The sequence below is a fragment of the Pavona decussata genome, unplaced genomic scaffold, assembly GCF_977016875.1.
Source record: "Pavona decussata unplaced genomic scaffold, jaPavDecu1.1 SCAFFOLD_29, whole genome shotgun sequence".
NCBI classification, from domain to species: Eukaryota; Metazoa; Cnidaria; class Anthozoa; order Scleractinia; family Agariciidae; genus Pavona; species Pavona decussata.
Genome location: NW_028145452.1, coordinates 565,001 through 591,235, shown reverse-complemented (window position 1 = coordinate 591,235; position 26,235 = coordinate 565,001). Strand labels below are relative to the sequence as shown.

The following is a 26,235-nucleotide window of genomic DNA, read 5'->3' as shown; positions in this document are numbered from 1 at the left end:
ATCACCCCAAATAAACTATCTTTCAGGATTTGGGGTGATTTTCCACCATTCCGGCTTTAAGGATTGCTGATAGTCTTGATGTAAGTGACCTGAGATTCTATCCAGTCACCTGTGCATGCATGATGGTTAACAAAGATAGTGTAACATCAAGGAAACTATACACTGCTTGTATGATCTGCAAGTTGGTGAGGTAAATTCTCAATATTTTAACAAGTAACAAAAAGCAATTAACACCAACTGAGCTAATCTGATCAGCTAACAGCTATAGGAATACTTTTGAACTGGTTACTGCTACATGTAGCTATCGGGTTACCACTGAGGTTTGGTACATCAAAGTCAGCAAGATAATGATACCTGTGATTTGGCACAGAACCAAATGGATTTGCTGTTGATGATGAAGAACTCCCAGCTTTTCCAAGTCTGACATCATATTCATGTCGGCGACTGGCATCGCTTAATATATTATATGCCTCATTGATCTGTGCGGAGTAAGATAATACTGTTTTAAAAAGTTATATAACAAACTGTGGTGGTGGGATATGGTGGATATTTAGTGAGCCATGAAGTGTAGAGGTGGATTTCCACTGTCGCGTAAATTTTACGTGTGTATGGATGTACAGTGGGCTGGCTTTATGTAAGTAAACAAAATAAGAAGCGACATATGAACGGCTTGCGTGAACATAACTAATAGAGTGCCGTTCAACTTTTTGCGTTTACGCATGCGGCTCATATATCGCTTCTTATCTTGTTTACGTACGTACATGTAAAGCCAGCTAAATCTACTTCTATGCGCACATAAAATTTATGTGACAGTGGAAATCCACCTTAAGGCAAATAATAATATAATTGAATTTGCTTTGAATTTTGAGCTGGTTGTGGCAGATCACTTGATGTCTTGCCGTCTGGAGAATTGTTGTGGATTTTTGCTCCCAGCCTGGCCACCCTTTTGATTTGTGGGTTTTGGTGAGTATTAGATCACGGTAGTTATTTTTCTACCAAGATGGTGCCAGTTAGCAGCTACTTGTAAGGGTGGTTCCTACTTACATAGTTGCTATGGATACCTGAGTCCCTACTATGCCGGAAGGGCTCAGGCCCCCTGCCCACCTTTAAGGCAACAGTTCCCAAGCTCATCTAATAGTAATGAGTTTAGTGCTAATGTATCTAATTAAATCAAAGTTTATTCATTTCATACCATCAGCTTTTGACTAGAAGACTGTAAACTCAACTTATAAAGAACACAAAGTAGTGACTAACCCTGAAATATCGATCTCCTAAAATTCAAGGGAAAAATAGCATTAATTTGGTAGTACTTTACCTGTACGAATGTGTCATGGAGTTCTGGTCTTAGAGGATTCATGTCTGGATGTGACTACAGAGTACGAGTTAGAGAAAAATTTCAATCAAATAAATGAGTAAATTGCACAATACTAGCAGCATTTTCTTGAACACATAATAAGCTGAAATTAAATCCCATGATAGGATAATTACCATGGAAGTGAAATACACTGTATATGAAACTCATATATTTGGAACTGAGGATGAAAGAATCAATCGATGAGTTACCATATGATTGCAGTTGCATACATAACTATGATGGTTATTCATTTGCTGTATTAATAAGAGTCCACCATACAAAGGAGAAACATGTTGGCTCGTGTAAACACATTGAAATATCAGGTAAACTTCAGATACAATATGGCCTTATACACTTTCTGATAATGATAACAATGATGATTAGATACAAGGGTGTATACATGTTCAATACCCTGCCTACTAATACAAGGACTGTTAATAACATTAATGAATTCTAGAGCAAAACGAAACACCATCTTTAAGGTTAAGAATAAAGCAGGTGATGGGTATTTAGTATTTTTGTACTTTTTTTTTTCCATCCCTACCCTTGGTTAAGCAGGACATTGAAAGGGATTTCAATGCTCTGTGATCCCCCAAACTGTGTTATTGGACCCAAACTGATCTTTCCATCCACCCTTATCTCCTTAATGCACACACATCACCCGATGGTAAAAGTGAGGTATTGCATTTAACAGGCCATTTCCAGGTTGCTTTGAACCTCATTATGAAAGTGAGGCTTAGTGCAAAGTTTTTATTGTAAAAATTGGTTTTCATTCATATGCAAACAAAACTAGTCTTCACATGAAAAGCTTTGCACTTAGCATTGCTTTTTTAATGAGGTTTGAAGCAACTTAGAAATGGCCTTTTACACATGTATTAACACCAGCTGTTGAAAATGGGATAAAACCATCACCTCTTTAGATTTTGTGATAAATGCATCCCTAATTTCTCCCAGAGTTGCTGTTTCGGGTACGCCAAGGACCTCATACAAAGTTTGCTTTCTTGATGTGCTGTAAATCAGACATAACAACAGATACATGTCCTGTTAAGTTCCTAATGTAACAAATATTCCCAAAAGAAGCAACTAAATTTGATTAGACCATTGTCAGCAACCCAAGAAATTAGCTACATGTACCTCCAAATATGTAGCCTGACTCTGGGAGAGGAGGGAATGACTGTGAACGACTTTGGACCATCTAAGAATCAGGCTACTGAAAGGGACAATCCCTCAAAAGCAATATTGACCTCAAAAACATAATGTACACTATACAAGTTGTGCAGAGCATACAGTTAACCCTCGGACCAAGCTCCAATATGCAGTTCCAGAAAAAAATTCATACCCACCCCCAAGGAAGGTCACTGGAATTTCCTACGGGAAGGGGGGTCTTAAAAGTCAAAATTTTACAAGGAAAGTATGAAGCTAAACTGAAATTTCCTAGGGGGAGGGGGGGGGAGTTGCAAAATAAAACAAAAGAAAAAAAAACCTTCCATGGGGGGAGTATGGATATTTTCTGGAACTGCACAATATCAAAAATGCACATTTTCTTCTCTCCTCTTCATAATGGTTCAAGGCATTTCATCTTTGGTGATTATTTCCTTAATTCTCACAACCTGTATGCTAGATTGAGTAATGTTATTGTAAGGAGAAATGAGTTGCTGATATCACTACTGAAGCTTGAAGGGTTAAAGTAACCACTCAAAAGTAGCAATCAAAGCAAAAGGATGCTAAATCCTGGGGATTGTTTCCTTTACAATGTGACTGAGAACTTTATGGTTAGTAATGACCTTGTTTGCCCAATGCCCACTACAAGCACAGCCAGAATAACAGTATTAGATATTGCCTGCATAAACAAAATTAAGTTGGTTGATGGGAATGTGTGGGGTTTTTGTTTTGCACCCCCCTTGCCCAGAAAATTCCAGTTTTGCTTCATACGTTGCTCCTAAAATTTTTGCTTTTAAGATCCTCCTCCCACTAGGAATTTCCAGTGACCTTCCATGGGTTAGGTATGAATTTTATTCAGGAACTGCACAATCTCATCCTTCAAGTACTCAGCTCCGTGGGGTCCACCCATTTTACATCATTATGATTACTCTGGCTGGTTATCAAGATGTTGTAATATTCAACTTGAACTGAATGTGACCCTTGGTACACACCTTGTTTGTGCAGCAGTTGAATATGGACATGCTACACGGAAAACAGCAAAAGGATGCCGCCACTCCTGCTTTCTTGTACACATCAACATGGCAGGCTTGCAAGGTCAGCTTTATTAACGAGATAACACAAGGTATCAGTTTCAAAGGTCTGCTGTCAAGCAAATATAAACCCAACTTAAAATTTAACCGGATTAGAGCTACTTAATTCCTGTACCTGAGATAATGGAAAAAAGCTACAAGTATAGAAGCACACATTTGAGTTGGAAAATGATTTGTTCCCTTTACAACGATAAGTTTACAACATATAAAATGTTTCACAGATCCTATTTTCTCTGATGGAGGCGGGGGGTGTGTGGGAGGGGGAGGGGTATTTGGGAGGGGTGTGTGGGAAGGGGAGGGGGTGTGGGGAGAGAGGTGGGGGATATTGGGAAGCAGCTCTTTACCCTAAATCTAATGGACAATAGTTGTAACTTATTTCCAGAAGTTGTGTTTCTTTTCTTTACTCTTCATTCAAAGATTTTATAACTGACTTAGTTGTTCTATCATTTTGTTAAATTGGTATATTTAAGCTTAATGCACAATTCACAATGATATTTTCATGTGACGTTGGTGATGTACATAACTTAGCACGGCTGTCAACTCTCCCGGATAATCCGGGAGTCTCCAGATTTTGAACCGTATCTCCCAGTCTCCAGATTTATGTATGTAATCTCCCGGATAATTGAAGAAGTTTGCTATTTGTCATATACTCGAAGTTTTGACAAGAAAATCTGAGATGGTTAGTGTTGTTTCGTGTTGTTTCATGTACGTCCCCCCCCCCCCCCCCCCTTGGTGGTTTTGATACAACGCCTCTGTAAACAACGCCTCTGTAACGCCTCTGTAAAGCCCTGTAAAGCTCTGTACTCGAGCAATTTCTATGTGGCAACTGTATGTGGCAATTTTTATTTGCCCGTGTAGATGGCTCGACATATATTTGTTGTTAATCTGCGTCAGTAACAATTTTGCACAGCGGAGATGACCATGGAAAGGCAAAAAGCAAGATGGCGAAAGTCAGAAGACGGGCCGGACTTTGAAAAAATTGTCACATTTTATGTGGCATCTCGTCTACACGGACAATTTTTTTATGTGGCAATTTTTATTTGCCACATAAAAACTAACACGCCAGCTTTTCAGCAAATGCAGTTGTCACATAAAAATTGGTCATTTCTCATCATCTACACGGGCAAACAAAAATTGCCACATAAAAATTGCCATATAAAAATTGCTCGTGTAGACGGGGCTTAAGGCGCTTTGTTATTGCTGGCCGGGGAAGTCATATTTTCCATATTTTCAAAAGACGTGTGAGGTTGACAGCCCTGCTTAGTTCTTGGTACTCCAGAATCGAAGACCAAGTGACAAGCTTAGGCCTACTTTTAGTAAAATGGAACTCTGATCAGACATAAAAATAACAGCCCAAAAGCAGTCCTTATTTTAAAACAAGTCAAAGACTTAAAGTAAAACATATAAAGCTTACATAACAACGGCCATTAAACTTATATTTTGGGTTCAACTGTTTTGTTTGTCTCACCTCTACTGACTCTAGTGGCCATTAACACCTCAATTCTATCTCTAGAACAAAGCCTATTTACCCATGACGTTGGCAAGGCTAAAAATCTTGGTGGACAAACCCGCGCGGCGAACAAAACAAACTCAGTCCGCCATTTTGGAAACTACCCGATACACTAACTTCACCTCCCCACCCATGTTGGTAATTGAACGTCATCTTGTAAACGTCATCAACTCCTACTACGCATGCGTTTTGACAAAGCTTCGTTCGATTCAAGATGGCGGAGAGGAAAGGTTATTTTGTTTTTATGCTCGTGATATCTTTTCTGCTTTCTGTTACTTGCCTCCCGGAACCAGGTAAAAAGGATCTGAAATTTGATAAGGTGAGCGATTATTGGTCTGGTTAGTTATAGTGTTCGGCTAAAGTTTTCTTTTTTTGTTGTCTTGTTAAAACGCACCTTAATTTTGAATTTAATTTTTTAAACTCTTGTTTTTTTTTGCATAATTTTATTTGGAATAATAAGCTTATTCCCAGTTTTGGAATTCAGTTTTCGTTTGTTCTTTTCAGAACCACACTTATGGAACGTTTTCGAAAACAATGAACAAAGGTTACAGCGTCGCAATAAAAGGTAAATGTAAGCTTAGTGTAGTCAAATAAGCTCAAAAAAGCTGACACGTTTAAACTAAAATTCAGCCTATTGCTTGTGCTAATATTATAAGTTATGTTTTAATTAAGATTTATTTCACACGGAATGATGATTGTAGAGTCATTTTAGTGAACAGTTTTTGTTAATTGGTAAAAGGTCTTCAATTTCTCAAAATTATCCTCAACTCCTTGAGAGACATGAAATTGTTGAAACAAAAAAAAAAAAAAAGAACAAGCTCAAGCTTATACATATTTTGTATAGTTTTTGAGGTTGTTTGTACATGGAACGTTACTTGTGTTCGCTTGACTTTGTAGAAATTTTATTTATTTTTATTTTATTTATAAACTTCGCCAGAGGAGAAAAAAACAAAATGAAGAAACCTCTGACAGGAGAGAACTCACAGAACGATATGTTCCAATAACGAGACTCCTTGTATAAATGAAATCACATCATAATAATTAAGTATTGACAAGTAAGAGGCAGAAATGCAATTGTATTTTTAAAAACATGTTTCCAGGCTGCCTAATTGAACAAAATCAACCCAAAATCAGACTCATTCAAAAACATTTGTGGTTTGTTTAGGTTCAGTAATCAAGAATAACCAAACATTGAGTTCCAGGTGGGCTCACATATAGAACCAAAGAAGTATAGTATATAGTGGAATGCAATCAATCAAATCTACAAGTATCATCAAATTCTGTTGGGAAGGTTGTAAACAAGATTAATCCCATTAATTCTTCTACTGATGGTCAACCAATTTTACTAAGTTATATATTTTCAGTCCCTGCTTGCCATTTCTCCACCCTCCCCCCTCCCCGGTTCAGTGTTGGAGCCTCCATGAACAGTAAGAATAAGAAACCTTTATTTTAACAGGGTAACTCCTTCAGTTTTTGTACAAGATAAAAACTGCTATCTATAGAGGCCCTCTATAATAAACAAAATTGGGTGGAAATAATAATGATAATTAAGTACAATAAAAATAGCTATAAAATGTCATTTAACCCATTGACTCCTACACCGGCCAAAACCGGCCGTCCCTCGCGCATGCTCCGCGCGTGAAACTCGAAACGTTCTCCCTCCCCTCCTGGAGTTTTTTTCGTCCTGAAAAGGTCACAATAGCTAGTAGAATGATAAACCAATCAGAATCTGTCTTTTGCGCATATTTTAAGGCATTTTAGGGGGTAGGGGAAAGGATCCTTCTGAACCTACCGCATGGAGCTGAGCAAAATTACAAAATGGTGCCGCGCGTGAATCGGTCCTGAAGTTTCAAGACATGTTTTTTGCATCTTTTAAAGCAAGTACATCCTTTTTAAGCTCACAATGGAAAGGAATAACCGTGAACAATAATCTACCGTCAAAAAAGAGAACTTGGAGGCGTTAAAAAACAGCGAAAAGCTGTTTCGCGTTGTGATCTCTTATATTTCCACGCCGCTACCGAAATATGCCTCAAAAGTTAAAACCGAGCCGCGGGCTTCAAACGGAGTTTATAAGACCAGGACAATTGTGACAACACGGTAAATGATGTTTTTCGATGTGGATTTGCTTTTTACAAATAGTTTAAGTGATGATTTGAACCAGAATTTTGTAACTTCTGTAATTTTCATCGCAAACGTGCCCGAATTTACTGCGAGTGATCGCTTTGAACAAACACGGAGCGTCTTCAAATTTTACATGCGTGTTTGCACGCACGCAAAAAAACTGAAAGTTTTTTGCCTCTAATAGTAAATATATCGTTTATTTCAATAAAAAGTTTTGTTGGAAAAGCTTTTTGTTGATTTTTGAGTCTTTGTCAATTCATATATTCGTTTGAGAAGAAACAGATGCGTAATCAAGGGCAATTTGCATAAGCGGGTTGAAATTTGATATGCCAAAGGTTTTCATCAACATGCCGTGAATTTTAGCAATTTTTGCGTTCAAGTGTGTTTTTCGGCAAATGATTAATCGGTAACCATATTATTTTACGTCGGAAAACATTTGTTTAATCATTCCAGTTTAATATGCAGTTAATTTTGGAAGCCAATAATATTTATTTATCTACTGCGCAGTTAATTGAGTAAAAGCGTTCTAGGAAAAAGGTAATTTATGCGAAAACCATGGCAACACGACAGGAGTCAAAGGGTTAAAGTAAAAAATAAAAATCTCAATTACATCCATTTTGAAATCACTGGTGATCCTTGGAATCTGATTGGTCCAAAATGGTGCAATTTATTCCCAAACTGCACCATTTTTTGCTCTAAATTGCATCCTTTCTTTAACCCATCAAAATGGAAATGAAGTAACACAAATAGAATATTAATATTGACAATGATCCTCTGTGATTTCAAAATGGATGTAATTAAGTGGTAATTGAACTTCGTTTCGTGCAATTTTGGTCTGAAATCATACTTGTGATTTCAAATCAAACTCGCGCTGCGCGCTCGTTTGATTTTGAAATCACGCGTATGATTTCAGACCAAATTGCACTCCACTCAGTTCAATTACCATTATAAATCTGATTAAAAAATTCTGATTGAAAATTACACATCCGTGATACAGTAATGTAAAATAATTCAACATTGAAACCCAACATTGAAACAAGGGGAGGGGAGGGAACTAAGCGCCGGGTAACAATGTAGTAACTTTTCTAAGAGTATTGATCAAGATTGTAGTTCAATTTTGCTGAGATGTTTGTATCTCATGGTGTATGACATGAAGTTGTGACAGGAAAAATTAGTGATCAAATTACACTTTAAACAAGCAGGAGAATGCAGTGTGGAATGTTCAGTTGCAGTTCAATTGCATGAGAATAGTTTATTTGCCAGTGCTTATGATAAAAAAAATTGAAATCTAGTTTTAGTATGTGTTACTAGCCAACAAAAAAAATGAATCTCACGTAAATCTTAATCTTTTCATTTTTACTTTTAGGCCAATGCGCAGGTTACCCAGGATTAGTTGTAATAAAATGGCGATTAGAAGTCTCAGAGTGTGCGGAGATGTTTGCTTTTGTGAAGGTGAGAAATTTTGTCAAAGTTCTGAGTTCCAGTGATCACCATTTTTGTACCCATCCCCCTTGATGGGGTTGTTATTGAGCTCATTAGCCCTTATAAATAATTATGCTACAGTGCAAATCCATGCAATCAAATTCTGTACATGCAAATTTGCATTATAATCTTGTCGAGCACGCTGATGACTTAAGCAAACTCAACCTGTTTGTTGCAACAATTGCCTAGAGTGACATAATTTTTTGGGCTTCCTCGCCATTTTTCTTTATTTCTTAATGATTAATTGTTGTAAACTATATTTGGTGGCAAACAATAAAAAAAAATTAAACATCTTTGGCCAAGAAAATGGTTAAAGAATTAAGGAAATTAAGACCTTTTTCATTTTTTAGATTCCTTTGTGTGGATGTTTTGTTTGAATCTACTTTTTCCCCTGCTTTCATCAAGTTGTTCATCGTGCATCTGTATACCCAGAGCTAGCTGCAGTCATTCTTGGCTGCACCTCGAGCAGCTCTTATGCTGCTCTCATACTTTCTAAACTTCCTGTGTCCCTTATCACTTGGTGCACACTAAAGCATGAACCAATGTTAATTATTATTAATTCTTTAACATTGCGAGTGGGTGAGGGGCTTGTTATACATGTAACAATAATCTGTCTGATTGACTTTCCATCTGACTGGATGCTACCTTTTGTCTCTGCAACTTTTATTTGCTCTAGGATAACGATGAAAGGGAGATTAAAAATCTGTGGAGTTACTATGCCAACCATTCTCTTAATGGGGAACAAGAAGTTTCTTGTAAATCTCCTAGTATACGCTTACAGGTGAGTGTTACAGTTTATCTTGAGCAAGATATTTAATTTAGTTTACTTACACTTCATTTTATATGGGTCAGGAAAACATGGGAGTTATGGAATGTTCCAATTTTTTGTTTGCATACCAGTGCTCCAAGTTCCAACTATTTTAGTTGCCATGGCAAGTACAAAAATAAATAAATAACATGGAGGCAGCGTGGCCCAGTGGTAAGTGCGCCGGACTTGAAATCCGGAGGTCCCGGGTTCGAGTCCTGCCTCGGCCACGCATTATGTTCGATTTGGTTATTTGTTTCCTATTATTTCTGAGTGGAATGCCTGTAAACTAGCTTTGGGTAGCTAAGTGCATTTCCACTATAAACAAAGTATTTATTATTATTTTATTTTTATCTAAAATAAATTGTTATGCAGGTCACACATTTGGAAACTGCTATGGCATTGAAGTGTTGTACTGTTAAGTGGTTTCTTTTAATTTTAAGTCATTGATCTCTCTTCTCCCATTTAAAAATTAGCAAAGAAATATATTACCAACTATTGGCTGAATTGTACATGTAAGCCCTTTTCCCTTTTAAAAATTTATTCTTTCATGGTATAATTTATGTTTTCATTCATGCCATATCCTTTAAATTTTGTAAATTTTCTTCCATTTACATAGTTATTGTTTTGCATGAAAATGATTTATTAGCTGTCCTGTGGCACCTTCAGTAATATTATTTTTAAGGAGTTTGGTCCAATACTATTTGGAGCGATCTGGTCTTGAAATCCCTTTTGCTCCAACTTGATGTGCACACTGGCTATGGTATAAGAAGTGTAGCTCTGAGAACAGAACATGTGAAACAAAGCTCTGTAAATTGTCTCTTTTTTCATGATGGCCTAAATTATAAGAGGTAGTTTTTTACTATTTTTTGGTCCTCCAAAACAGGAAAAAATATATGTAAAAAAAGGTGAGACAAGCATGGAATTCTTTTGTTATACCTATGTTGGAACTGAAACAGAAAAAAATCAAGTACGCTTTGGATTCTCATTTGTTTTCAGTTTCTCAATTTTTCTTTTTTGGCTAAAGTAATAGTTTTTAATTAATGTGCAATTGTACCTTGATAATGTTTTGTAAGATTAAAAAATTCCAGCACACAACTCTGGTATTATGCAGCCTACGTTGGCTTCCCGTCACCAAGAGCCCTGGTTGATTTTAAGATTATAACCATGACCTATAAAGCATTGAACGAAATGGCCCCGCCCTATATCAGCGACCTTCTACAGCTTCACTACCCCCTTCGTAGTGTTCTCTATGCTTCCAATGGACTAACATTGCAACAATGGTATTATCAGACCCAGGCAAACGGTGCTCGTTCCTTTGCTGTAGTAGCTCCTTCTCCCTAGAATCGCTTGGCAGTAGTCATTAAAAATGCACAAGACATTTTTATTTATTCAACTTTGATTGTAAAGAATTCTGTGATAACTGTTTTCTTTTTAGCTTTATTTTGTAAGTGCACTGAGAATATGTAGCGTAGCTGCGCTCTAGAAGAACCTTATTATTATTATTATTATTATTATTGTTATTCTAATTCTTCTTCTTCTTCTTCTTCTTCTTCTTATTATTATTATTATTATTATTATATTATTATTATAATATTATTATTATTTGCAGGATATGACTGAAGGAAAGGAGTTAGTTTTTTATGCTCCTGCAGCTAGTGCTGTACCAGATGATGAAAGTCATGTGAGTACAAAGATAGAGGAGGTTATTATTATATATAAAATAATATCAACTTATCCAGCACTGCATTGCTAATTTGGGACACTATAAATAACAGAAAGAAATGCAAACTAAACGCAGACAGTTTAATTGAAAATTCCAGCTGGCAGGGAGACTAACCAGTTGACTATTTATAAAGCCTGGCGGAGATTTGAAACAGGGGACTAACGTGAAACAAATCCAACTAGTGGTCAGAGAGGGGATATGAACTGCACATCCAGAAAAATTACGCCGGCTGATTAATTTGTCTGTTAATTTCTTCTTCTACGAGACTGTTAAAAATGTACTGTGCTTGTTTTCATATTTATTGACATTTTTAGTTGTAATTTTTTATCCAGCCTTTTGATAAGCCCCTCGTTCTGACCCGTTTTCCCCATGTCGTGATAATTGGTTCAAAGTTCTTGCTTGAGCCACCCCCCTCAAGGTTGGCTGCCAGGGTGCTTAGGGTTTGGTGTCTGATGGCATCACTTCAGGAATTTGTTTGTTTTTTTTTTTGTTGGGGGGGGGACACCTATTTATGGTTTGGAAAGTTTTAAAAGTTAGAGAAACCCCATAGACCATATAGATACCTTAAAATTATGCCAAGTCCCAGCTTTCTTGTAGTGATAAGGTTTCTTTCAGCCAAGGTGACATGAAAATGGCTCTTCACTACAGCCTTGTGTACACCATGTTCTCTTATGTTGTAGCTCTAGAGATAATGGTGCTATAATTATAGCTTTGAAAAATCTGGCTCCACAACCTGTAATCAAGTGCCTTTTTTTCAAACTGAAGCTCATGTTCGTAAAAAGGTTGCCTGATACCAGCTTATCTCCACAAGATGTCGTGTTTAAAATGTCTTGTTAATTTTGGCTGAAGGAACCGTTACAGTGTAATATCCTATACATGTGACCGTGAATGGGAAAACGTACACTAATGCTTTTCTGTTAAACTGTTTAAAAAAAAAGGTTTTAAACGGATGCTAAATGGCTACCTCAGGCATTTAAACGCATTTTAAAATCACATGTATACTATCAACCAACACTATCAACAATGATTGGTACCACACCAAGTTTGGGTGGGGATATGCTTCCCACTTCCATAGATCTTGACCTTATTTCAGACAAATATGTGATCAATATTGTTGTTCCATACCAATGTTTGTCTATCCAAAATGTTAAATCACACATCACTCCATTATTTCTTTACTTTTTAATTTTCTAGTCCGATGATAGTGAAGGAACTGATGATAAAAACCAAGATAAGACTGAATCAGCTGAAAAAAGCAGTAAAACTCTCAAAGCTACCCCAAGTAAAAAACTCTCAGCACAAACTTCCACTAAAAAGCAAGCTCCTAAAAGTCAAAAGGTCTCATCAACTGTGGCGTCAAAACCAAGTGCTGCTTCAAAGGTTGTTGCTTTAGCGAACCAAGTACCGAAAGAATCAAACCAGAACCGAAAGAGGAGAAGTGACGATCCTGTTAAAGGTAGCAAAGGTGGCACTACTAACCAGGATGGAGGAGATGAGGTAAAGCTGTAGTTAAATTTAATTTATTTTGCGACTTTCTAGAGTTCTTAACACAGAACTGAAAACAACAACAGCAATAAAAATTGACTGTTTTGAGCTTGAGTGCACACTAGAGTGAAAGGGTTGAACTTGTTTTATAAGGGCACTTAAAATCTTTAATTGGAGAAAGAACACGGCCCAGTTGTTTATAGCCCAGATAATTAATCCTGGGTTAATGTGAACTTTGATTCAAGTTTAACTACTACTCAATAAAGATTTTTCAAAAACATTTTAGTCTCTCAGTTGTAACTTTGACTTTTCTTTATCTAGGCTTAAAAACGTTTTTGAATGAGTGAGATGAAAGGCTTAGTTGACATTTAGTCATGGATCAACCTTAATCGACTTTTTTCGACAAGCTGAGGCCCAGGAATAGTACATTGATTGGAGCAATGACACCTTTCACAAGGGTGACCTGGGTTAACCCCCATCTACACAAGCAATTTTTATGTGGCAATTTTTATTTGCCCGTGTAGATGATGAGAAATGACCAATTTTTATGTGACAACTGCATTTGCTGAAAAGCTGGCGTGTTTGTTTTTATGTGGCAAATAAAAATTGCCACATAAAAAAATTGTCTGTGTAGACGAGATGCCAGTCATAAAATGTGACAATTTTTTCAACGGCTGGCCGGTTTTCTGACTTTCGCCATCTTGCTTTTTGCCTTGCCATGGTCATCTCCGCTGTGCGAAATTAGTACTGACGTAGATTAACAACAAAAAATATTAGTCGAGCCATCTACAGAGGCAAATAAAAATTGCCACATACAGTTGCCACATAAAAATTGCTTGTGTAGACTGGGCTTTAGATTCTCATTGTCAATGTCATGTGGGTTGAGTATGTGGTTGGTTCTTGTCCCTGCTCCAAGTGTTTTTCCTGTGGTTCTCTCACTGGTTTTCCTCCATCCATAGAAACCATTATTTCAAAATTCCAACCACTTAGGGAATAGTGGACGAAGAGCCACTCTGAAGTTGTAGTTCCTGTTTATTTTTATTTATTATACTTGTATACAGGGTTTATGTCGGAAAAATTGCTTTTTGTTGTGTTACTTACCACTTCGCCTTTTCCTTTTGATTTCTTTTAGCGTAAAATGTAATTTATAATAAAAACTTTGTTTTTTTGTGAAGGAAAGTGAAAGTGAAGCGGAAGATAAAACTAAGCCAACTTCTCCTAAAGAACAAAAGGTAATAAATGCAAATTTATCTTTATCCTGTAGTTTCATCTAAGGTACCTTTAGTTACAATTATATTATTTTTATTAATCAACCACTTTTTGAAGAATATCACAGAATATCAAAGAAACTTGTTCATCACTTGTTTCAAATAATATAATTTCAAATTCGTTTGAAAAACAAGCAGCACCACAGGAAAGTACTGCTCAGTAGCTTTCATTTGAATGGTCACACTTCAGGATTTTATCCACAGACTCAAAAGTTAGAATCACCTTGTACAACATAATAAACAGCACCACAGGAAAGTACTGCAATGTAACTTTCATTTGAATGGTCACACTTTAGGATTTTGTCCACAGGCTCCAATGTCAGAACCACCTTGTACAGCATAATAAACAGCACCACAGCAAAGTACTGCTTAGTCGCTTTCATTTGAATGGTCGCACTTTAGAATTTCATCCACAGACTCAAAAGTTAGGATGAAAGTACTACTCAATATATTGGTTTCATTTTATTGTTGTAATGAACAGAACTATAGAAAGTACCTCACAAGGGTGAAGAGTGTTCATTTTAGTTGTTCCTTTTTAGAATTTCAAAACAAACGTTGGTTTGAGAAATTTTCTTTATTAAAAAATAATGTTTTATGGCATTAAATCTTTAGCCATCCTTGTTATTTTGTACAACACGGTACACTGACACATGTGGCAGTAAAGTGCTAATTATTTTGTTTTTTAAAACAGCCCAATGACAGCACAACTAAAGGAACAACTACCGCTGTTTCAAAGGTACATCTTAATGAGTGATTAATCTGACTGTATGTAAGTTAGGCAAAGCTAGGGTTGAGCCAGTGCAATAAGCAGTTTTGCTTGTGTCAGTACATGATCTATGGGGCAGCCCATAGCTACTTACAGGGTGTATATCCTGTTGTGCTATACATTTGTCTTGCAACTTAGCGGTTTTTGCAGATCATTTGCTGTACAACAAATTGTTGCGGATTCTTTTGTCTAAAAGTGGGAGCCATGTTCAAATGCCACTTTGTCTAAAGTGGGTGCCCTGTTCAAATGCCACTTTGTCTAAAGTGGGTGCCCTGTTCAATGCCCCTTTGTCTAAAGTAGGTTCCCTGTTCAAATGCCCCTTTGTGTAAAGTGGGTGCCATGTTCAAATGCTCCTTTGTCTAAAGTGGATGCCCTGAAATGCCCCTTTGTCTCAAGTGGGTGCCCTGTTCAAATGCCCCTTTGTCTAAAAGTGGGTGTTATGTTCAAAAGCCCCTTTGTCTAAAAGTGGGTGTTCTGTTCAAAAGCCCCTTTTACAAAATGCTTCTTTTGGAATGTAATGATTTTCTTGTTCAAAGAGCTTTTTATATCTTTTCCTGCCCACCAGGTTGAAAATCGTGTTTGTGTCACAAGGCATGATGGAGTTTATCTACTTATTGTGAATGCCTATCCAAAGGAAAAAATAGATGGTGACAAAAAATACAAGCTAACTTGTAAGTTAAACCAAGGTTTTACATCTTGTTTGTAATGGCAGAGCAGAGCAGCCTTAAACTTTTTTTTTTACATCAAGTTCATGTATTTAGTATTGATTTTTATTTGTTTTTCCAGTTTTATATGTACCAGAAGAATAAGACTCACAGTATATAATTTGTGGTTTGAATTTGACCTTGGTTCGAAGTTTTTCAAACCAGTGTAATTTTTAGTTTTATCTGTGTCAGCATCTTCACCATAATCCAAAACTACAAGTGCTTTTTATGAAATCAAGAAACTACCTTCCCTTTGATTAGGATTATATTGCAAAATGTCTTTGTTTGCATCTTTGTTGTTAACTACCAATGATGACTTGTGTGTTTCAATAATTTATGGTGTTCAATCACTGAATAACACATCATTCTCATTTATTCAGCTGGCTTTAAATATACCATGATCACATTAATTTATTCCATTGCGCATATGCCATGCATTGACTTTGAAATCCTGGCAGTATGCAGGATGTTTCTTCAACCCATGAACCTTGTTTAAAGGCCTTAGCTCCCACATGTCTCCAGTAGCTCAGTGGTAGAGCATCCGAACTAGTAATCAGAAGGTCATAGGTTTGATTCCTGATAGCAGCATTCGGATTTCCTTTTTTCCAAGTATGCCTGTGTCACTAACTGAATAATACATCATTCTCAATGGTGGCATTATTTCAATTTTTCCTTGCAGTAAATGTTGAAATGAAAGGCAAACATGGATACCTGTCAGCCTCTGACTGGCCTCTTTACCCAGTAAACAACATGAGTATTACATAAATTTTACAGTAGTAGCATTCCCATGTTTGAGTCCGTTTATGTGTTCTGTTCTCTTTTGGAGAGCATGTATGTAATGCCTTTTTTTAATTATTTTATTTTATTGTTTTTATTGAATCGCCACAGAAGCTAACATAAACAAACTATACAGGAAAAAAACAAAACAACAACAACAAATGCAAAACAAGTACATGTACCAAGGGGTGAGGTGTGGGATGGGGTGGTAACAGGATGTAGTCCTGTTATGTTATGTTGTAAGTACTGATGTTTTGCTATTTAAGTATTTCTTTAGGAAAAAATGCTTTTCAAACATTAATTCTATAGCGTTGTGGCTAATTTCAAGGGTGTCTCAACACTAATGAAAAGTGCTATGGGAAAACAGAAAGGACTTTCCTTTTGCTGGTCTCTCAAGCTAGAATGTGAGAAAGGTTTTAGAGCATTTACCATACATAAATCTTTCTTTGTTTGATGTATTTATTATGGATCTACTAAGAAAAGTTAGGCAATATAATTACTTAACCCTTACTCGAGACTGATCAATGGCTGGATGACTTTTTCCTGTAGTTTTACGGCGTTATGTCACTTCTGTATGTGTTCTATGGAGTTGTGTGGCTCATTGTATCTGCCTGCCAGTGGAGGGATTTGCTTAGAATACAGGTAATCATAATAGTAATGAAAGTACACACTATTCATATAAGAAAGTGCCTTCCATTAGAATCGTTCTTGTAATTCTACAAGTAGGACACAGATTTTCTAAAATTTTATTTTTAATGGAAATGGAAATGCTCAATACACTGTATGTGAACTTTACATTTTGAAAGTTCACGCGATTGAAGGGCTGAGAGCATGTGGCTATCAACTTAATTGGAGAACATTGTTTTGTTTCTGCTATTTTTATTATTTAGCATCTGTTGCCAACCTTTTCCTTTGCTTTTCTTTTGCTGGCTTAATATTTTGGCCTCATTTTTCTGGTAAAATAAGGCTAAACCAGTGTAGTAACTTTTATCTACAGTAAATAATTGTAGTCACCTTTTTTTTACTTTCAGTTTTGGATTGGAGGTGTCATTGCTTTGGGTAAGTTAACTGTTATTAAGTGCAGCAGACTTCCACTGTTTCAAACACTTCAGAGAAAGAAAAACTTCATTTAACAAAGGTGAAGTTCAAAATAACCATCTGTAATTTACTGTAAATAACAAGATGCCTATACTGGCATTTACACGAGATGCTGGGGCTGATTCATTTATTCCAACTGTATGCGTCACCGATTGATAAAACTATCATTGCTAATGGAATATTTTGTGTCACGAAGATCGCGTTACGTTGTTTCCCTTGTGTTACGGTACTGAGGATCTCACCGGAAATTTTGAAAATTCCATTATGATAACGTAAGCTTCTCTATGACCTCTTTTCTGTCTCCCATCGTGGCTCCAGACTGTCAAACGAAGCACGATTCCTTCGCCAGGAACTCTCCAATTTCCACCGTTTTAGATGCCGAGTGCTTCTTAGAAGTTATTCTTTCGATTTACCACTTCGAAATGGTGAAATTTCCGTTTGAAAACGGCACACTTGAGTCCACAATATGTTAACAATATGGTGCCAAAAATTTAATCTGTTTTTAATAAATATATCAAATGATGCGTTGACGTCACACAGGTAGGGGTGAGTGGGTCCCCTCCCTCGCGATATAAGCGACAAGAATGGATTTTGATTGGCCTGCTTTTGTTGAAGACAATCAGAACAATACATCCCTAGTAGGAGAGGGCAGAGTTTAATGAATAAATTAATGTGCCGATTTGTGGCTACCATGAAGAAAAAGAAATTGTCCCGTTTTTAGACACGGTATGCCCCCTCAGGGCATCCCACGTAATAATCAAGGGGAAGACGTTTCTGTTGTAGATAGCAAGAGGTTTGAGATGGTAGGTATTAAAGATGGCAAGTGTCATGTGAAATGCATACAAATCATTTCATTTAAGCAAAAATAAATCTCTATTCTGAAGAAGTGTGGCAGCAAATTTGACTGCTTAAGTACTGTATGAAATGGTTTTACCAGACAACTTAAACTGACACGTAACCCCCAATCTGACTCAATCTGTAAAATACTATTTACTTAGAATCTTGATCAGTATCCTCAAATGATGGTGTATCCTCAGTTACTTAAGGACGGTGCCTACTAATACCAAAGTATTTTTGTGCGGTTTATGACTATGCGAGAAAAGCAGATCTCAGCAAGGCCTATTGGAATCCAAAAAGAAAATTGGGGGTAACCACGCATTTTTCAGAGATAATTAAGCAACAATATCTCTAAAAAGCGCCAAAATATAAAGCAATGTATGGGATTTTTTCCTAAATCGAAGCTTAATTTTCTCTGAAAAATGCATGGTTACCCCAGATTTTCTTTTGAGATACCAAAGGCATTTGGTAAGTTCTGCTTTCTCTGTATAGATTTAAACTGCGCAAAAATATTCCTGTATTAGTAGGCACCACCCATAGGAAACCCGAGTATCTCACGATGCGCAGAACGTATGTGCAGTAACAATAGTAGGCACCGTCCTTAAGTATAGTTTGGCGTGAAGTTCAGCTTTTAATATAAATGTACTTGACAGTGGTGCCATGAAGATGTCAAAACATTGCTGGTTATTATTATCGTTATTTTCATTTTTTAAAATAAGTATTATTTTGGTTCAGTAAAATAATTATTATAGTGTACTCTGACAGAATGATTTCATGTGTACATGAAGATGTAACATTAAAGACTTCCTCTCTCTTAGGTATGCTGGAAAAGGCTGTATTTTTCTCTGAGTACAATAACATCAACATTACTGGTGAAACAAGTAAGTCTCAGTATTACTTTTACACAGATTACTGTGGGTTTGGTCTTCACAACTGACACTTACATTTCACAAAATTTTATTCTGCAAAATCACCTGATACTTAGCTGACAAGGCCATAGGTTGAGTTGGCTTTTTTTACTACCATCAGTCCTAGTTACTGCCCCAACCATCCGACCACAAAAATACAGAAACTGACAAAGTGAATTGAAATCTGCCAATCACCGCATTTTAACATGACCTTTGAGACAAATGACTTTGTTCTCTAAGAGGTCTGCTACAATGATTGACTGCAGGGAAAACATAGCAGTTGGTTGAATCTTGAACTTCAGAGTCTGCATGTTATTGAAAGGTGCAGTAATGCAATATTATTATAGTCATTAATAATAACGTAATGTAGTGGATTTGTGACATTTGTGATTTTATTTTTCAAACGTAAATTTTTTTCTTTTGCAGATCCAAGCCTGACAATTTTTGCTGAGCTTGTGTCCTGTGTTAAAAGAACTTTGGCTCGTATCTTGGTCATCATTGTCAGTATGGGATTTGGCATCGTCAAGTTAGTTCAGGCTTCTGTTTTGTGAATCTTGAGCATAACATGCATGCAAATCATTACATACGGTCAACTTCCGATAACTCGAACCTTCAAGGGAAATTGAAAAAGGTTCAAGTTATCTGGAGTTCACGTTATGGAGGGTAAAATTATATAGAAAATGACCTGAAAGGAAAGGAAAATTGGTTCAAGTTAGCGCGAGGTTCGAGTTAGTGAGGGTTCAAGTTATTGGGAGTCGACTGTATATGTAAAACTTGACAAAAAATGGAAGTAAAAAAGAGGGCGGAACAGCCATTTATCTCAACAACTTTCATTTGAATGGTCACACTTGGGTTTTTTGTCCGCAGACTCTAAAGATATTACAATCTTGTATGGTACACTAAACATGTATGGCTTTATTAAAATAGTCGAACTATAATTTTGTCCACAGTTTCAAAAGTTAGAGACTTGTTGTAATACATACTGAACAAAACCAGAGGAGTTTTTATGTGAATGGTCAGACTTCAAGAGTTTGTCAACAGGCTCAAAAGTTAATTTAAAACTACCTCATACCCCAGACTGATAAATATGTCCCCTCAAAGGAAAGTAAAAAGTAAATTCATATTATGAACCTAATCGGCCCTCGCAGCCAGACGCTAAAATATCGAAACAGGGTCAAAAGTTAAAACTACCTCATACCTCAGAATGATAAATATCTCCCCTCAAAGGAAAGTAAAAAGTAAAGTCACACTATGAACAGAAGAACAGACTGAGATGTCATCTTGCAAATTTTTCTAGTGAACACTAAGTTCTTCTATTGTGTGATGTACTATATATTTTATGTTAAGTATTTTAAACAGTTGTAAATAATTAATGTTTTAATTTATTTTCTTATCAGGAGATAAACTAGAAAGGGAAAACCTCATTTATCTCCTTTTCACTTGGATTTGTGAATAAACGGCTATTATTAGCTTAACATGGTTTCTGTAGCATGAATTAAGTAGGAGTAATACTATTCTGCACCCCCCCCCCTCCCCCCACTCCCCGACCTTGAGAACAAAGAAGTACTTTATGAGCCAACTATTGGATGGGATAATACAGTAGCAATGGAATGTCACTGCACATATTTTCTTGATTATTTAATGTACATGTAGATGAGTAATTTCTCAGAAATGGATTTTGTGATAAAAGTTAATGCAAAAGGTCATGATATTTTGACCTCTCCAAGGCCATTTTCAAGTGCGAGTAAAAATATAAAACTTAGCATAAATATATTACAAACAGTTAAAATCCACCTCGGCAAGGTCGAAACCTCATGACTGTTTAGCGTTAACTTTTATCACAAAATCTATTTCATGTAGACCCAGACTGGGTACAGCTCTTCATCGTGTGTTGGGGGTTGGCGCCGTGTACTTCATCCTTGCGACTGTGGAAGGTTGCTTCAGAGCACTCCATGTAAGTGTTTGTTTACCTTTTGTTACTTTTTATCTAAAATATGGCTTATTTATCTACAATAATTCTCAGTGAAACAAAGACAACTGAAACACACCAATTCACTTATTTCAGTAACTGAAGGCCACCAAATTTATTGCATGTTTAATACTGTACATCGACCTTATGCAACAATGGCTGATATCTTAATACTCTTTTGTCTACATTCAAATTTGCCTCACTAGCCTTGTTCAAGGTAAAATATTTTTTTGATTTTTTATCTTGAGAACAAGGTTAGTAAGGCTAATTTGAATACCAACAAAAGAATATTAAAATGCCAGCCACATTTGCATAGGGTCTATATATGTAGCTTGTTGAAAATAGATAAGGGTTTCTATAAGATTTTGAACTGGTGATGAAGATATTGGCACACCTGGGCAGGACAGTCAACTTGAATATACTGTTTTATGGAAAAAATTGGTCAAGATGTTAAAACCAGCCAGGCAAACTCATGTTGACAAAATTAATGGTTAATTTGCCCAGTGCTCAGCCCTTAATGAAGCCTAGACTGACTAGAAATGCAGCAAATGTATGAACTGGAAAATATATTTTTTGGTTTTTGTATCTGTAATTGAAAATGACAGGTTAGTGTGCTCAGCACTGCTAAATTTCTTGAAATATTGTTCCACAGCCCAAGTCTGATCCTGGTAGACAGCAGCTTATAGCCAGCATCCCATTGGCTGTGCTTGATGCTTCCATCTGTTGGTGGATTTTTATGTCGCTGGTCCAGACGACTCGTACTCTTCGCATCCGACGCAACCTGATCAAACTCTCCCTGTATAGACACTTTACCAACACACTCGTCTTTGCTGTTTTGGGTAAGTCTTTGCATGATTTGAGCATATGTCGAGTAACATTGTTTTAGGCATTTTTGGCCATTTGATCATTGTTTTATATTCTAAAATGTACTTTACAAATGGATAATTATTTATTATGTTACTATTATTATGATAATATTAAGCAGAAGAAAGGTTGTCACAGTTGTTAACACAACTGTAGCGATTGCAAAAAGAAACCTGAAAAAAATTCAGGCTTGAACAGGATTGGTCATGGGTTTGAATCCTGTTCAAGCCTGAATTTTTTTTTCAGATTTCCCTAAGTTGTGTAAATAACTGCAAGGGTCTCTCTTAGACTATTATAATTTTAATCTTTCATCTGCAGTTCCAATATATTTTAAATGATTTATTATTTTTTATTATAATTATTATTTTAGTAAGATTTTACATGTAACAGTATGCCATACTTCTTTTTATAGCATCTGTGGCTTATATGATTTGGTCCATCAAGACGCATAGATTTGCCAAGGATGGTTGTATCACAGTGAGTGTATTTAACATTTGAAGGGGTGCGTGGAAAAAAGCCTTAAGTGACAGCTCATTGACTGCTTAATTCTCCCAGCAAATTGCCTTGTTCTTCCTTGTATGAGCAAAGAAGAATTTGACATAAGATCAGATGTCACTTAGGGCTTTTTTCCACTCACCCCTTCATTTATTCCATGAGCGCACACTGGATATGAGATGATAGCGCGCCAAGTTGGCTATAATGATCTCATATCCAACAAGCACAAGTGGGATAATTGTTTTATAAAAATCAATCAAGAAATAGAGGACCCTTCTGTAAACCACTTTTTGTGTTGTTGGCATTCCTCATTAAAGATTTCCCTCTAAAATATTGCTAGATCTTGCTGATTTTGCTTTACAAGAACAACCAGAAGACAATTTAATGGTAGCTATTTCTTGGGCATGGTATAATGGCTCATATACCATGGCCGCTAAGACAATGAAAACTCTGGAATTCATTATCCAATCATCACGTTTTTAACAATTAGCATTATCCCATTAAAAACAAAAGTAGGAACTATTCATCTGCCAGCGGCCCAATTTTGACTAAATGGCAACTGGTATCACCGAATTAAAAAATAATGATGGAGAAGGAAAACTTTGCTTTTTTTGGACTTAGTAGAAGGGCAACAATTGCAGGGTTTGAACTCTTAGGGAAGTTGTCAAACTACTAAACTTGAACAGGACCCACCAAACCACAAAATAGATGGTGGTCTCTGCCTACACCCCCCTCCTTCAGCCTCAAAAGTGGGTGTCATTATCGTGTAGCCACCCCGCCATCCAGCAATATAAATGACAATGAGATTGATCTTGTTAATCTAGCAATGCTGACTCTTGCTAGCTGAGTATTTCCATGTCAACTCAAATTTTAAAGCCAATAAAATTCTGTTGGTATTGTTCATGAGATAGGTGGTGTCTTCGATGACCCCCCCCCCCCCTCCCCCACCCACCCCAGACAAGGTGGGTCCTCTTTGAACAAACTTGTTACGACCAGTTCACTTATCCTCATGATCTGATAGGCGACACACTAACCACTGTGAAATGTCCTTTCTTTCTTTCTTTTTTTTTTACCACAGGACTGGTCCGAACTGTGGCTTGACGAAGCCTTCTGGCATTTCCTGTTCTCTATTGTCTTGCTGGTGATCATGGTACTGTGGCGACCAACAGCTAATAACCAAAGGTAACAAACAAGTGCTAACATCATTCTCTTCTTTTAATTACTGTACTAATACTTAACTGTTCAGTTAGAGCTTCCATTGGATTAAAGAAAACTGTTTACTTATTAATTACAATTGAAGGGCTGAGAGCATAACCAATCTTAATGTGTTTCAGATTATGGGCGAGATTTCTGTTTTTATCGCAAAAGGAAGCGCAAAGCAGTGGCTAATACATTGCAGCAACATTTCCTGAAGGAATTCAAGGCCACATGAAAAAACTCCGGTGAATCTGATCTAAAACAACAAAAAGCTAGCTGAAATACATTTAGGTCGGTTATGCTGTCAGCCCTTTAATTATGACGTTAGATTCAGAATCGGTTCTCATTATTGCTGATCTTTTCATCCTTCTTTACGACAGATACGCCTTTACGCCCATTGTTGACTTTGGTGATGATGATGAAGACGATGACAACATGACCCTATCAGAAGCTTTTGGTGAGTTTTTGCAAAGCGTGTGTTTGATAGTTCCTCTGCCGTTATTGTAATTTATGGATTTACAGCAGACTTTGACAGCCGCTGCGAATGTTTACTAGTACACATCGCTCCAACACAAACACAAATACAGCAAGCAGTCATGTTAATGAGTGAAAGTTGGTTACTGTAAAACGATCTGAACTGTGGACTCTCCCCCGATAAGAAGTGTAAAAAACTAATCCCGCGAAAAATTCTTTGTTTTCTTGTCTCTAAAGTCGATGCACTTGACTCGATACTCTATGCACTTGACTCGATACTCGATGCACTTGACTCGATTCTTGATGCACTCGACTCAAACCATTTGAGTTACAAGGATCAAGGATCAAGCCATGAAGTTCAAGTTTCAAGGGACTGTCAACTTACTTTTGCACTGTACTGTGGATGCCTTTATCATTTAATTTTTCATGCTGTCATTTTCCTGAGCTTGTTATTCTCAATCTGATTTTGCTAGTCACTGTTTCTTTTTCTTCTTCCTTTAATTCTGCTTTGTATGGATTTTGTTAGTTTGTTTTTTCCAACAGTAATCAATCATGATCAGGTTTTTTGCTGTAATGTTTATTGAAGCTGGCACTTAAAAATATTTTTCTTTTCTTTTCAGATGGAATGAAAATGAGGAACGTAAAAAACGTTCCAGAAGTGTTTATCAATGGAGATTCGAAAAGGAAACACAAACCAGTAAGTCCATTGACAGATAGCTAAAGGTTTAAAAAATGTAGAAGGGGAATAGATATATTTTTCTCACTGATAAACGTGTTAATTGTCAAATGCTTTGCTTATAGTGTTACACTTAGCTACCCAAAGCTAGTTTATAGGTACTCCACTCAAAAATAACCTTATAAAAATAATTATCTTTTGCAGGAAGATGACCTAAAGTGGGTGGAGGAAAATATTCCCAGCTCTGCTGCTGATGCGTAAGTATACTTGTTGAGCAATTTTAATTCGTTATTTTTGGCACACTCTTATTTCCGACATTTGCGGATTTCAGATCAATGCATAAAACATAGGTCCCACAAGGGAACTGTTAACCCTTCAACCCCTGATATCAAAGAACAAATTCTCCTATCTTGTCCCCATAGGTTTCTTATAAAAGTACTGGGGAGAAGTTATTTAAAGACCAAGAAAATTCACATTGGGTGATCATATCCTTAATTCTCATGACCCCAGGGTTTGGATAAGCATTGATACTACAAGGAGAAATTTGATGCTGATCACTGTTAGAGCTTAAAGGGTTAACAGTAGATAGATTTCCCACAACAGGAATTACCATGTTTAGTTCACTAATTGTATACTTTTGGAACAAGAAAAATTTTAAATACAAGCCGAGCATTTATGTTGTTACTGACTCGTTTTTTGTGAAGTTTAAAGTTAGGACGTGAAGTAGGAAATAAAAACTACGTTCGTGTTTGCTCCTAGGGTGTTGCCGAGTGTTCTGGACTCTGATGAGGTGAGATACTCCACAACATACCTTTCTCGTCTTGTAAAATTCATTGCTATCATCCATCTGTGGGCTGGGGTGGGAGACGTGGGAGGGGGTGGGGGTGGGGCAGTACTTCAAGTTGCCTTATGCACCCGAAAATGAAGGAAGAGAATATGGGGAGGAGACTTTAAGAGCAATTCTCCAGGAAAGTGAAGCAAAGTTGGAAATGAAAATTTTTAACCCCCCTTCATTTTTTGTGTGGAGGTAGGTTACCTGGAGGGATGAACAAAAACAGCCATATTTGGATCGGCAGGTGCGTCGTTGCCATGGAAACCGCACTTGATCAGGTCGGCCTGAGGTCTATGTTTTGACCAAAAAATTCACTCTCAAATAGTAAAAATAAACGAGTCTGGTTCTCGAGTACATGTGAACCAATTCAAATGAAATTCATACAGATGGTAGAGCTACTCTCCCAGTTTATAAAATTTGCCTTTACAATAATTTGGGTTTTATAAACAAGAAGAAAATGCTCGTCCTTCTATGTTCCTTGTCAGCCATTTAGACAAGCAGGAAAAACAAGCACAACGATATTCGTTATTTCTCCGAAAGTACTCTTTCCACATAAACCAAATTAACAGCAGAGATTACATAGACATTGACGTTTCTAAATATCATAAAATCAATTTGGGGAAAACTATACTCTG

The 26,235-nt window shown here is 36.7% G+C and overlaps 2 protein-coding genes across 9 annotated transcripts in view; one reads left to right on the top strand and one right to left on the bottom strand.

The window, feature by feature from the left end:
- LOC146484799 (dnaJ homolog subfamily C member 4-like) overlaps positions 1-5,243 on the bottom strand; it is a 31,315-nt gene extending 26,072 nt beyond the window's left edge. The window contains exons 1-5 of one of the 5 annotated variants that reach the window (XR_014863523.1): positions 5,075-5,227; positions 3,508-3,615; positions 2,267-2,363; positions 1,316-1,369; positions 355-479 (exon numbers count right to left, since the gene is read on the bottom strand). Coding sequence is in view for 4 of the 5 variants with exons in the window: in XM_085104246.1 (XP_084960372.1) it covers positions 355-479; positions 1,316-1,369; positions 2,267-2,363; positions 3,508-3,596 (365 nt within the window). In the remaining variant the exon portion in view is untranslated. Of the gene's footprint in view, positions 1-354; positions 480-1,315; positions 1,370-2,266; positions 2,364-3,507; positions 3,659-5,074 lie in introns of all 5 variants that reach the window. The other 4 variants (XM_085104246.1, XM_085104249.1, XM_085104247.1 and 1 more) reach the window with 4 other exon arrangements.
- A 41-nt stretch (positions 5,244-5,284) lies between these two features.
- LOC146484798 (transmembrane protein 87A-like) overlaps positions 5,285-26,235 on the top strand; it is a 28,715-nt gene continuing 7,764 nt past the window's right edge. Inside the window, exons 1-23 of one of the 4 annotated variants that reach the window (XM_085104241.1) lie at positions 5,285-5,435; positions 5,621-5,681; positions 8,604-8,689; positions 9,396-9,500; positions 11,137-11,208; positions 12,445-12,506; positions 12,582-12,747; positions 13,911-13,967; positions 14,695-14,739; positions 15,335-15,440; positions 16,153-16,214; positions 16,800-16,892; positions 17,282-17,309; positions 19,004-19,066; positions 19,520-19,619; positions 20,954-21,047; positions 21,715-21,901; positions 22,339-22,403; positions 23,500-23,603; positions 23,999-24,075; positions 24,713-24,789; positions 24,973-25,025; positions 25,528-25,558. In XM_085104241.1, coding sequence (XP_084960367.1) covers positions 5,331-5,435; positions 5,621-5,681; positions 8,604-8,689; positions 9,396-9,500; positions 11,137-11,208; positions 12,445-12,506; positions 12,582-12,747; positions 13,911-13,967; positions 14,695-14,739; positions 15,335-15,440; positions 16,153-16,214; positions 16,800-16,892; positions 17,282-17,309; positions 19,004-19,066; positions 19,520-19,619; positions 20,954-21,047; positions 21,715-21,901; positions 22,339-22,403; positions 23,500-23,603; positions 23,999-24,075; positions 24,713-24,789; positions 24,973-25,025; positions 25,528-25,558 — 1,899 coding nt within the window. In that variant the 5' untranslated portion in view covers positions 5,285-5,330. Of the gene's footprint in view, positions 5,436-5,620; positions 5,682-8,603; positions 8,690-9,395; positions 9,501-11,136; positions 11,209-12,444; positions 12,748-13,910; positions 13,968-14,694; positions 14,740-15,334; positions 15,441-16,152; positions 16,215-16,799; positions 16,905-17,281; positions 17,310-18,987; positions 19,067-19,519; positions 19,620-20,953; positions 21,048-21,714; positions 21,902-22,338; positions 22,404-23,499; positions 23,604-23,998; positions 24,076-24,712; positions 24,790-24,972; positions 25,026-25,527; positions 25,559-26,235 lie in introns of all 4 variants that reach the window. The other 3 variants (XM_085104238.1, XM_085104240.1, XM_085104239.1) reach the window with 3 other exon arrangements.